General features: G+C 32.6%; 2 protein-coding genes across 4 annotated transcripts; both read right to left on the bottom strand.

Moving 5' to 3' along the window:
- Window positions 1-2,551: 2,551 nt before the first annotated feature.
- On the bottom strand, window positions 2,552-8,030 carry LOC146923908 (uncharacterized). 3 transcript variants are annotated; one of them, XM_085708999.1, is made up of 7 exons: window positions 5,739-8,030; window positions 5,192-5,267; window positions 4,656-4,827; window positions 4,379-4,489; window positions 3,611-3,828; window positions 3,279-3,503; window positions 2,552-3,168 (listed from the first exon to the last, which is right to left on the bottom strand). In XM_085708999.1, the coding sequence occupies exons 1-7, from the start codon at window positions 5,918-5,920 to the stop codon at window positions 2,893-2,895; spliced, it is 1,260 nt and encodes a 419-aa protein (XP_085565125.1). In that variant the 5' UTR covers window positions 5,921-8,030; the 3' UTR covers window positions 2,552-2,892. The 3 variants fall into 3 exon arrangements, with proteins under 3 accessions (XP_085565125.1, XP_085565126.1, XP_085565127.1); XM_085709000.1 differs by having other exon boundaries at window positions 4,379-4,483; XM_085709001.1 differs by lacking the exon at window positions 4,379-4,489.
- A 144-nt stretch (window positions 8,031-8,174) lies between these two features.
- On the bottom strand, window positions 8,175-10,656 carry LOC146923907 (FtsJ-like methyltransferase family protein). The gene is made up of 3 exons (XM_085709002.1): window positions 10,234-10,656; window positions 8,764-9,025; window positions 8,175-8,665 (listed from the first exon to the last, which is right to left on the bottom strand). Exons 1-3 carry the CDS (start codon window positions 10,561-10,563, stop codon window positions 8,541-8,543), a joined length of 717 nt encoding a protein of 238 aa, XP_085565128.1. The 5' UTR covers window positions 10,564-10,656; the 3' UTR covers window positions 8,175-8,540.
- Between the last annotated feature and the right edge of the window lie 2,267 nt (window positions 10,657-12,923).

Genomic DNA, 12,923 nt, shown 5'->3' with positions numbered 1-12,923 from the left:
ATGCAATGAATTAAAGCAAAAATTATTGGTTTATAATTGCTGTGGTATATCAATAAAATAAACTTGTATAAATACAAATATACAACCACACCTACCACGCTTTTTTTTTTTGTCAATGAAAAAGAAAACTTAAAAACAAAATATAAAGATACCATTTCATATTTCAATTACATGAGAGCAACTAAAAATTTGTGGAGTTCTAAAAACTACAATTGAAAAAGAAAAACGCTATTTCATAAGTATAGACTATAGAGTTAAAACTTAGATTCCCTTTCCTTTATAGGCAAAACTCTAAAAATAAGCTCCAAATCAGGGGGATTGAAGTAACCATCCTTCGGTGGGGCCTTCTTCTTCGTTGAATAAACCACAGGCTTCTTTTTCGGTGCCGAGGGACACATAGTCGCGGGCGGTATCCGACAACCGCTGTGTTTTGGTGTCCGGCAACCTTCTTCAATCTCCAATTTCATAACAATTTTTCAAAAGTGGTTTTTTCTTGTCTCTTTGAAAGTATACAAATATGAATTGTTACTTGTTATTTATAGCCACTTGAGTCCCTTTCTGAGGAAGTCGTACGTAAAAAGCTTGTGTTGGAATCTAAAGAGAATGCACGTAAAGACCGTATATTTTGCAGTGTATGGGGTGTGGGACCCAAACTGTAAAAGACATTAACATTCTCTTAATTCTATTTCTAGTTGTTTCCAAATTTATCAAAAGTGTGCTAAGAAAGTCTTTGTGCATGTTTCAAATTTAGGAAACAAGTTTGGTTTTGGACATAAGACAATATTTTTTTGTTTGATGGACGCGTGTTTAAAGTTAAGTGGTCTGGAAAGACAATGTACGGTTGAATTACATTGTTCTCCTTTTGTTTTGTACACCACTGTCTAGGCTGGCAACAAAACCCATACTCGTAGGTAGCCGCTCGAACCAAACCCATTTTAACGGGTTTTCCCCGCTTTAACCGAGTTTGGGTATGGGTTTGGGTTTTTCCCAATTTCAAAACATGGTTACGAGACGAGTTACGGGAATATAGATACCCACCCTGAACCCATACCCAAACCCGTCTTGAAAATCAATTTATTACCCCTTTTATATAAGTATAAACCGAAATTTTACATCATTTCACTCATACAGTCAGAGTCTCAGTCTTTTAGAAATCATTATAACCCCCTCCCTCCAAAAAAAAATTCTAAAAACACAAATTTCTATCCACCGCCTCATTCTTAACTTCTTGAAGAGCTAAGAAATCAACCTTATTAGCCAACCTTCTAATATTTAGAGTACAAACAATCATTGATCCAGCTTTTCAACCCCCTCCTCATCCTCCGGAGCCTTCTCCTTTCTTCATTGCTAGTAACACCAAGATTCATCCATACATTGTATAATCTATCCGCTTCAGCTCTATATAACAAGGTATTATTTAGGCAATCAAATTGATCCTCATCTTCAGTTTGCATCACTTCTAGAGAGGAGATGGGCACCAGAGAATGGTTCTTTCTCGTCAACTTTTTCAGGGTAGCCTCCTTCTTGATCAAATTAACACACTTCAAAAAAAGGGAGATAGAACCTTCGTGCTTGAAACTAACCAATGATATTGAGCTTAAGTCTTGGAAATATTCATTTTTTTATATAGATGAAATGATAATAGTGATTAGAAACTCATACACACAAGTGGAGAATTTAGGATTCGAACTCCGGTCAGTATCCAGCCTACTAGTTTTACCGGTTGATTTAGAACTAGTGGACAATTAAAGGGTGCGTTTGTTTCAGCTTTTAAAAAAATAGATTTCGTGTTAAAAGAATCTAGAGATTTTAAAAAAAAAAATCTGAAGTTATTTTTGTTTGCCTACTACTACCCATAAAAATCTATTTTTTTGAAAAAAAAAAAAAAAAGAGTTTTGACTTGTACATGTGTTGTCTCCTTGTTTTTTTTTTAAAAAAAAAATAGATTTTGAGAAAAGATAATCCTAATAGCTTTTCATTTTAGGGTCAAAATAGATTTTTTTTGATAAAATGATTTTTCTAAAAATCCTAAACAAACACTTAAAAATGAAAAAAGTGATTTTTTTAAGGGAAAAAATCTGAAACAAACAGGCCCAAAGTCGTGGAAATGTTAGTTCAAGTCTTGGAAGTATTAGCTCAAACGATATTCCAACTCTCTTAGATATATAGGGTCCAATTTATTATTTTAACAATTGATATAAAACATTGTGAAATTGGTATCTTGTTGCTATCATTGTTGATAATATACATCTTTAAATATATTAATTGATGTATCTCCTTGTGTGTACACAGATAAAAAGAAAAGTGGTATATACTTCAAGAGGCCATCAATAATGTGAATCAACTTCAAGAACGTGCAAGGGAATTAGAAATTCAAGAGACCAGACCTATCAGTTTCATTTTCCAAATACAGGTTTCATCCAAATTTCTATCCAAAAATAATTTGTGCAAATGTACAATTTCAATCCCCATCTGTTTTCTAGAATAACATCAACATACTCATTTTATCTGTTTTATAATTATAGTTCGAAAGAAAAATAAGATTTCTCAATAGAAGAAAATTGACAACCATGCCAATAAAATTTTGCATTACATAATTTATACACATATTTCACATCAAAAGCCTTTATAGTTATATACATAATTCACCAAAGCAATGCTTGTTGCTATTTCAAAACCATAGACACAAAGCAGCTTAGCTAAGGTTGAGTCACTTATATACATTGTTTATATACATAATTCACTAGACCAATGCTTGTTGCTCTTTCAAAACCATAAACACAAAGCAGCTAAGCTAACTTTGAGTTACAAAAAAACGGGATAACAGTAGGATGCGTAGGCAGTAGCATTGCTTCAAAAACCACAAAAAGACTTACCCGACAACAAGTATAGTCACTCGGGTTCCCCAGTTGGCAAATCTAACGAACGATAATCATTCAAATCACCTGGGAAAAAGGGATCCTCAGATGTTTTTTCTGTCAGTTTAAAATCCAAGTCGACCGCTGCGTTGTTGCCAAAAGAGTAGTTTGATAGAGGTTGTGAAGTTACAGAGTAGTAGTCACCACACACAATAGGTCTCTCTTCATCCCTCTCAAGATCTTCAGTGCTCTTTTGGATCATTGCTTCTTTAATTTCTTCCTTTATCTTCATGCTTTCCTCTTCATATGGCTACATGAAATGTAATTACAAGTGGCAAATTTCAAACGTCATTCATTGCAAAATATAAATCTTTCGACTTCTTCTATTCGATATTATTATGTCAATTTCATTTATCGTACCAGTTTTTCCATGGGGGACATCATCTTCCAAGCATCAATAGCCGTGATTTTTCGGTCACCTTTAAACTGATGATCAGCTTTAAGTCTAGCGCATTCATGCTTGAGGAATATTTGATATGCACTCTTCTGTCCCCTTGGAACACCTCTATGTTTCTTCTTTTCTTTGTTATTGGTGGGTGCTTCTTTAATTTCTTCCTTTATCTTCACGCTTGCCTCTTCATATGGCTACATGAAAAGTAATTAGAAATGGCAAATTTCAAACATCATTTGTAGCAAAAATATAATCTTTCGACTTTTAATCGATATTATTATGTCAAATTCATTTACTGTACCTGTTTCTCCTTGTCCGACAACTTATTCCAAGCATCAATAGCCATCTCTATGATTTTTCTTCCACCTACGTCCTGATGATAAGCTTTAAGTCGAGCACACTCCTGCTTGAGGAATATATTATATCCACTCTGTCCTATTGGAGCACCTCTCCGTTTCTTCTTTTCTTTGTTCTTTGCGGGTGCTTGTTGAACCACTTGAAATTCTTGATATCCAACTCCTGCATAAGCACCTCTGACTTCATATGAGCCACCTTTAAACTAAATTTGGATTGTGTGAAGTCACACTCCCGTGACTCTACGTAGTCAACCACATCGGTGGTGGTTCGATCAAGATGGGTTGGTCCATATTTAAAACTCTTATTTTAGATTTATAAAAAAAGTCAAAATCTGCAAAGAAATCTGGACTGCGGATCTCTTTCAAACCACCAACGATATGGTTGATTTTGGCATCACAGAATCCAAATCCCTTTAAACTCTTCCAACAAATCATTGAGTTACTAAAGTAAACTCATGTCCATAGTGCAGATAATAAATACATATAGTAGCAAACAGGTTTTGGAACTTTAGTAAATTCAGTTGCCATAGACCATAGTGAATTGATCAATTGTGTTCAGTTACCAAAGTTGTATTTTTTTTATGATACTTATTTTGAATCAGGTATAGTTAGCTTGTTACTTATCAATTAGTGTATACAGACACTTGAGTGCATTCTTTTTCATTCAATGAATGGATTCAGTTTTCCTCATTAAAATTGTATATCTTTATAACCTGTAATTTGACTAGAGTAGTCCTCGGATATCTTTGCTGCCTTCTGATAATCTTGCTCGTCCATTAATTGAGATAAACTAGTGGTTGAGTTTTGATTCCTTTCAACTGGACCTTATAAAGAAGAATTTAAGGTTAAACAAAACATATTCAACTTAATACCAAAATGCAACATAAAAATAATACAATGAAGTTACTGAAATGAAATGTATTATGCTATGTCCAACCAGTCAAGTAAAATTATAAACTAAAACTGTATATGTAGAAACTGCCAATTAACCTGTATTGCTGCCAGTTGCAGTTTGAGTTGCAGGAGACCTGTAGAAGTACAATGTCTCAAATTTGTACAGAAGCTCTTTATATAGCTTTTCAAGTTGATCACATAAGGTTGCATTGTTTCCTTCCAGTTTTAGAGCAGAAACAACTTCACCCCATTTCTTTTCTTGATCAACCTGCAGCAATCATTCAAGAGAATGCATAATAACATATTCGAAAATTCATACAAGGATATAGTAAATTGAACAAATAAAACATATTTGGATGGATAAGCTTGATCTGCAAATGGAAGCTACATATTTTTTGGTTTCCCACATACAGGAGGAAACCTTGTTTGAGGCTACGTCGAAAACTAAATGTGGACACCACTCTCAGAGGAGATTCGAGCTTTAGTTTGCCGAGACTAACTTTTTTGCTAGATTCAAACCTTGTTGGTTAGAAGCTACATATATAATATGTACACATGCATTTCTAAAAAAATAACATATAAAAGATACAACAATACCATGTCAACAATGTGGATATAACCAAACAATATACCTGGTGATAACCTCCTCTTTTCGTGACCTCCAAGTAAAACAGGTACAAGTCAAGGGATGTTTTTCGAACATCAAATCTGCCAAATAGAATTGGAAAAAGAGGTGCATGAATCATGATGATTCATACATTTTATATATCCATAAAAAAAAATTAGTTTAATTAGCATACACCGAAAGTATAAGGTTGTTTTACACATACATTGCCACGTCAATTAATGAATATGACAAGTCGTGTTTTCATATTCATTAATTGACGTGGAAATAGAATAATTATTAAATTCTTTTATTTTTCAATAATTTCATGAAAAATTACATATAATAACATTTCATGTTTCATATTTGACATCATTTCTACAACACATGAGAAAACCAATAGACTAGAAAAAGACATTTGAATGCATGAATACTTTTAGCAACAAAAACAGAACAGTAAAGAGAATGACATGCAAACGGAAAAAAAGAGTGCCAAAACAGAACATGAAAACCAAAAAAATTGCAAAACATAAAAATGAGAAAGAGATTAAAGAAGGAGTAATGAAGAAACTAACATGAGATTGAATCCAGAAGGGTCCAAAAGCTCAGTGAGCTTACGATGGAAGCTCTCAGTGAGGATATAATATGGAATCATCTCCATCTCTAATTCCTTTGCTTCTTCCATTGATGAAAAAATCTCATTTTCATTTTCATAAGGAACCATCTCCATCACTACTAATTCCTTTCCTTCTTCCATTAATGAAATTAACTAAACTTACTTATTGGAATGGAGAGTTGAGCTTTCTTTATGTGTATGGACTTATATATATAATATATTATACAATCAAAAAGTTGACAGCTACACCAAATATGTGTCACACTTCTGATTTTTCTCCTCTTTTATTTCTTTTCTTCAACTATTATTATTATTATTACTAATAATTACTATTCTTAATAATTTTTTTAAAGGATTATTATTATGATTATCATGTGAAAATACATTACAATACAATATATGCTCCCTCAATTTTAAGTGTCGTTTTAACATAATTTTTATGTTTCTATTCCCAATGTGTTAGAATATCGAACCTAGGACGTCACAATTGAAGAGCTAATGGTCAACCAACTGATTATAGGGTAACTGAATTTTTTGTTCCTATTTAAGTGTTGTTTTGATAGTTTAATAGTACAACTTGTCAATTATATCATTTCTCAATTAGTCTTGCGTCTTTTCAATAAAAACTAGTTTTCTAAACAAAGTTTTGTTTTGTTCTTTGCAAATTTAATCTTTCTTGAAACTAAATTATGTTTCCTATAATAATGGTTCCATCATATTCAAAAAAGATTTAATAACCAATAAATTTATTTAATACGTTAAAAAAAATTGATAAATTGAATAGTTGAATTTTGCTGAAATAAAGAATAAAGAAAAATTAATGTGAAGTTTATTTTGCTTTATAATTGTTAAAAAAAAAAAAAAAGGTGCAATTTTAGACTATCAATTACGAACTTTAAATTTACAATCTTTTGTTATGAAAAAGAGATGACGTATCAATTTTTATTGAAGAGATGGAATGTGTGAAAGAAGGGAAAAAAAATGAATTTATTAGAAAGAGAGAAAAAAAGGATATTTTTGAGGATGGTGGAGAGCTTAAAAGAAGGGATAAGATGCTAATCAATGTATATTAAATTGGGTTGCGACTTTCTTCACATCAATCTAATATTTGTTGGTAGTAACAAGTAAACTGTGAAGGCTTTGTTAAGATTTTGAATATAACTACAGAGAAATGGGTAACTTGGAATACACTCCTCAAGTCTCCAATGCATTTCACTGGCACATGACCTCTTTTTGTTATTTTGGCTGTGCAGATCCTGAATCACATTTATTGACTTGAATGACATTGTTTGATATTTGGAGAAATTGTATTGTAGTAATTCACATAATTGGACATCATTTAAGGCTAAGAACAAAGACTAAGGACCAAACTAAATGATATGATAAGTAATTTTTCATAGGATAGACATGGGAAAAGTTAACTTAAGTGCTTTTTGAACTAGTTATAAGAACTTTCTCCATTGGACCTAGCATGTAGTTTGGCACACAAGTAATACCATAAGTGCTTAAATACGCTTCCTGTCGTTCACAACCAAGACTATTGCTGTACAGCAGATGCACAAACAAGAAATCTAGGAACTATTGCAAATGCACGATGCGACAGAAAATAAAATAAATAATAAACGAGAGTGCATTGCTAGCATAATTCTTAGAAACATTGAGTTAGGACTACTTCAATGTAAAGCTAAGATGGGAATCTAAATTCAGATTATAAAGAAACAAAAAGTTTCAAATCATTGTTAAATAACTAAACTAGCTAAAAAAATTGTAAGTTTTTGACGAATCAATTTCAGGCCCAAATGCAGCAGATTTGAAGGAAGGACACTTATATCACAAGAGAGAGACACAAAAATTCAGATTTGTTAAGCTTTGGAAATGGGATTATGAACTGTAGCTTGTAAAGAATCTAGAAGAGAGCCAAAAATTCAGAAGAAACATGCATCATTGGAAAATAGAGCAACAAAGATGATTGAGAGATGTAAGCTAGTGTTTCAACCTCATCAGATTTAGCAATATACAATAAAATGTTATTTTCCAACATAAATACATATTGTCTTACCAGTTACCACCCTTAACAAAACAGAAGGCATTGAAGAGTTAAAGTTCGAGAATTATATCAGCATCAAAACTTAGATGTAAATTAATGAATTTCCCAATTGTACATTTCACATTAAGCAGTGTTGTCAAATGCAGATTTGCAGAAAATGACAGTTTGCTCAATTTATGCCCTATCGTGCTATTTGACAACACTGCATTCCAAAGTTAAAAAAAACATCGAACTATGGTTATAAATTGCAGAATTTGTAACATGCTCATGCCAAAAATTCACCAGGACAAACCTCATGAAACAACCTCTCTCTTTTGATTTGGAAAAGAGAGCAAAAGAGATGTAAGCTAGAGTTTAAATCTCATCAGATTTTGATTGAGCAAGAGCAATAAACAATAAAAATGGTATTTTCCAATATTAATACATAATCTCTTACAATCCATTACAAATCAAAAGGCAGTGGAAAGTAAGAGTTCTAGAATAATGTTAGCATCAAAACTTGGATGTAAACTCATGAATTTCCTAATTACATGTTTCACATTACAGCAGTGTGGTCAATCCTAGATTGCGAAAAATAGGGGGTTGTTTAAATTTTTCTATGCCAACCTGCTATAGCTGCTACAGTATAGTGCTATAACACTGCTATAGCCATTATCTGACAAAACTGCATTATAGAGTAAAAAACCATCGCCAGGACATACCTCATAAAACAACCTATATCTTTATTTCTGGCTTTAAACCTTGGCATATCAAATAGATCTCTCTCGACGAAGGTCTTGTGGCTTTAGGTCTCAGCCACACCGACTTTGTAAACAATGGTTTACAAATCTGGTTGATTTCTGCAGCAAAGATATTAAAATAAAATTTATTAAATAACATATACGCAACCAAATCAATGGACATACGCTTGTTTTTATTCGACAAAAAATGAAACCACCTTTAGCATCTTCACTCTCCAAAAGCTTGACTACAAGATGGCCACCAACTCTTAACAATCCCCCATCATCTGAACCAGACGGATCACATCGCTCCTTGACCTCGTCCAGATTATCACCATCAGAATTGCAAACAGAAGCAACCTTGCCAACAGCCAAGTCTAGCGCTCGCATCCCTAGCTCAAATGACAAAGCTGCATCTTTAGTCGTGATTCCAGAAACCAACGGACACATGTCTGAAAGTATTACAGAAAACCCTTTTTGCTGCACAAAGACAAATCAAAGATGCAATGTAAGGATTCAAACATTCTTAATGAAATGGGGAGAGGAATCTCTTGAACAGAAAATGAGAAAGAAAGAATACATTTGCATAACTGCTTGCATGCATATGTTCTACTTGTATGTAGCATTTAACTCCTCTAAAACTGCAATTCACTCTAGACTAGATGATAAAGTAATCTTTGAAGCATAAATCAATTATTGATGTCAAACATACATTATTAAAAAAGTGATTAAGGGAAATACTGTCAACGTAAATTTGTTTTGCACTGAATCCGATCATAACTCGCCAAGATAATAAACATGTAAAAACTTTTATTTAAAAATGTATGATATGATATGGCAAATTACAGAATTGTGATTGGATGTTAATGTAAAAACTTTACACTTACGGTGCATATCCCTTAATCCCATGAAAAGAAAATATTGAAATATCAAACTTTGACCTATTCATCAACAGCTAAGAACTTAGGATGACTTCTTTTCCTGTCTCTAAAGTGAATTGCTCACATAAGATTGGTCAAATTCTAAAATTTAGCTTCTCTTAAGTAAATAACAAAGTGAAAAAATTATGGGCCAATGTGCATGTTGGTCAAGTTCTAGAAATTCAACACAATTATGATTAGTTACGCATCAAAATATAATATCAGTCATTAATTCATATCAATAGTTGATAGATAAAACATCTAAGTTGATTTTTGAAATTGTATGATTGGAGGGAGTCATAACGTGGCTTGGTGGTACAGGGCCAACCCAATAATTTTTCCTTAACAGTCTATAAGTGGAACCTAAAGCAAGGTTGAATATACAAGGCCTTTTTTTGTTAGAATATGAGGCCGTTTTGCTTGTAAAATCTAATGAAAAATAATATTTTGTTATTGGGCCTAAAGTGAGGGCTTTAGTGGCCTTACCCTTGAGCCAGCCATGTGGTGGTACTGGTTGTGGGGATTCAGGGATTGAGACGTATAAGCCATATCCACTAATGTATGTTTGGTTCCACTTTTGAAGGAGTTATAATTGATTCTAGATGTGCAGAATTGTTTTTGACATGTTTGGTTTCTCTAGAGTAGAATTGATTATGCCTCTAGAATTGATTCGACTCATGGCAACGTGTCAGTATCGTGTCAGGTGTTTGCGTCTCAAAAACAAAATCACTAACTAATACAGTTAAAAGAACGGTCTAACTGACTAACCTTAGGAGAAAGGTCTCTAAGATGTTGTTTAGGAAGAGTCATAACATCCGCCGCAACGGTTTTGACCCTGGAATCACAATGAGTTGTCGGAACCTTAACTTTCTTATGATCAATGCCGAGAACGAAGCCACCGTTATGGAATGGACCCAAGCTTTGACAAGCTACCTGAAGCCATGAACCGGGAGCACAACCCAAGTCGAGAACGGATGAACCGGGTTTGATTAATTTGTGCTGTTTTTGGATTTGAACTAATTTGAAAGCCGAGCGAGCTACGTAGCCGAGTCGTTGAGCTTCTTTGTAGAAGAAATCTGGTGCTCCGCTCTTAGCCATCTCTCCATTCACTGTTTCCGCCCTTCCTCCGCCGTGGCTCGCCTGAGGTTTAAGGTTTTAATTTTAAAGAATTGGAAATGTTCAAATTCCTCATTCTTAGAGATTAAAAAAAATATTTTTTTAATTAAAAAAAATGTTATTTTGTGTCTTTTTGAGAGGATGTTATCTGCTGTCTTATTTTTTTTGGTACAATTGTGTCTATTTATCATAATAAAATTATATATTTTTTTGAATATTAATATATGCTGGGGTCGGGGTTCGAACTCTGGACACTCCACTTCTCCACAATTAAATTGTGTGAGCTCTAACCACTAGGCTATTTGACAAAAAAAAAAGGTCTTTTTAAATTAAGAAGAGGTCTTAACTTTAAATACAGTTTTGAAAATGAAAGAGAGTTAAATCTCTTAAAGAGTGTTTTGTTGTCTATTATGATTATGATTTTATTTAGGGGGATATTGGATTAGGATTCTAAGGGATTTTAAAAGACTTTTTAATTATGAAAAAGTCTTGTGGTATTCAATTAAGACTCTTTGCAATTTAAAAAAAGTCTTGTGGTATTCAATCAAGATTCTTTGTCATTTTAAAAAAGTCTTGAGGTATTCAATCAAGACTTTTCATCACTTAAAAAAAGTCTCATGGTATTCAAAATCATTCAAATTTCAAAGGATTGTTTAATAAATTAGATTTTGATGGATTTTGTGAGATTGTCTAGTGAAATTTTAACAAAAAAAGTCTTTCATGAAGACATAAGATTTCTTGGGATTGTTTTTCTTTAAAAGTTTTTACTATCCCTTTCTTATCCTTTCTTCCTTCTCTCTTCTCCCTTCCCTCTCTCCTCTCTTTTCTCCCTCCTCTCTCTCTCCCTTCTCTCTTCGTCTCTCTCTCTCCCTTCTCCCTTCTCTCTCTCTCTCCTCTCTTTTCTCCCCTCTCTCTCCCTTCTCTCTCTCTCTCTCTCTCTCTCTCTCTCTCTCTCTCTCTCTCTCTCTCTCTCTCTCTCTCTCTCTCTCTCTCTCTCTCTCTATATATATATATATATATCTTCCTCTATCTCCTCTCTTTTCTCCCTTCTCTCCCTCCTCTCTTCCCCCTCTCTCTATCTCTCATAAAAATAAAATAAAAAATAAGAGTATGTATTCAAAATATTATGATAGAGAGTGTGTTGTAATCATTTCTTTTCAATTAGTCCTTAAAATTCATAAAATCTTTTGAAATCTTATAAATCCATAAAACCCTTTAAAATCCTTTAAAATCTTATGATGTAAATCCATTGAAATCCAAATTGAAAATCCTGATTGTCTTTTAAAATCATGAAAGTCATTAAAATCCTACAAAATCTTTTAAAATCTTTGAGACTTTTTTAAGCAAAAATTATCCTTCAAAATCCTAATCCAATACACCCTCTTAGTTTGAGATATTAGTTTTATAGTTGTGTGTAAACCGCAAAGAACGCTTTATAGTCAACAAAACTATTAAGAATGTTTTTGAAAGAATTAAGGTGTGCTTATTGAAAAATCACTTTTTATCTATAGGGAACATTCAGGTTTATTTCTAATTACTACTTCTGATTTAAGGTTGATTTGAAATTATATTTATAAAAATGTCTAATTAAACCTTACAAGTTACATTGGCCTAAAGATATTAGGGAAGTCTTCACCATACCATTCATTCTCAGGTTTACAAATTAAGAGTTTTCTTTTTTAAGTTAAGAGATTTTGATTTTACAATTCCTGAATTTAAAGATCTTCATATTTTTGAATTTGGAGAAAAGAATGGAAAAATAAAATGGTCCCTAATTTAAATTATTTAAGCAGTGCCCTCAGGACAATGGTTAAGAAATCTACAAATATCCCTCAAAAAAAAAAAAATCTACAAATATAAATTTTGTTTTGGACATATAAGATGTTACCTTTATTCAAGTAATAATTACACAACTTTTTCATAAAAACTTACTTATTTTGTATGCTTAGACAATGTCATCTGAACATTGGTTAGCATTCTCCATTATTTAAAGGTAAAATGCCCCTTAAAATTGCAACTCGTAGGCAAAATACTCCTTGAAATCTGTAACTTATATAAGCAAAGTTTGCTCCATATGCTATGTCATCAACATGAACAAACCATTATCATTTAATGTAACACATCAACAACCTCAATAGAGGTCTTTGACATAAGCAACATTTTGATTGACATACATTATTCAATTTATTTTTTTAAAGACCAAAAATCTATATTCATGAAAAACTAACCAATGCGATAGGTGCACCAACGATAAATAATACAATTGCAAAGTATGAAGCATACGACCAAAGTTAAAGCTAAAACTAAGACAAAAACAAACTATCACCACCTAATTCAAAACA

The sequence above is a fragment of the Medicago sativa genome, chromosome 5, assembly GCF_051527215.1.
Source record: "Medicago sativa cultivar Bolivia chromosome 5, Bolivia_mono, whole genome shotgun sequence".
Lineage (NCBI taxonomy): Eukaryota > Viridiplantae > Streptophyta > Magnoliopsida > Fabales > Fabaceae > Medicago > Medicago sativa.
The sequence above is the reverse complement of the archived record's forward strand: the minus strand, read 5'-3'. Positions and strand labels throughout refer to the sequence as shown.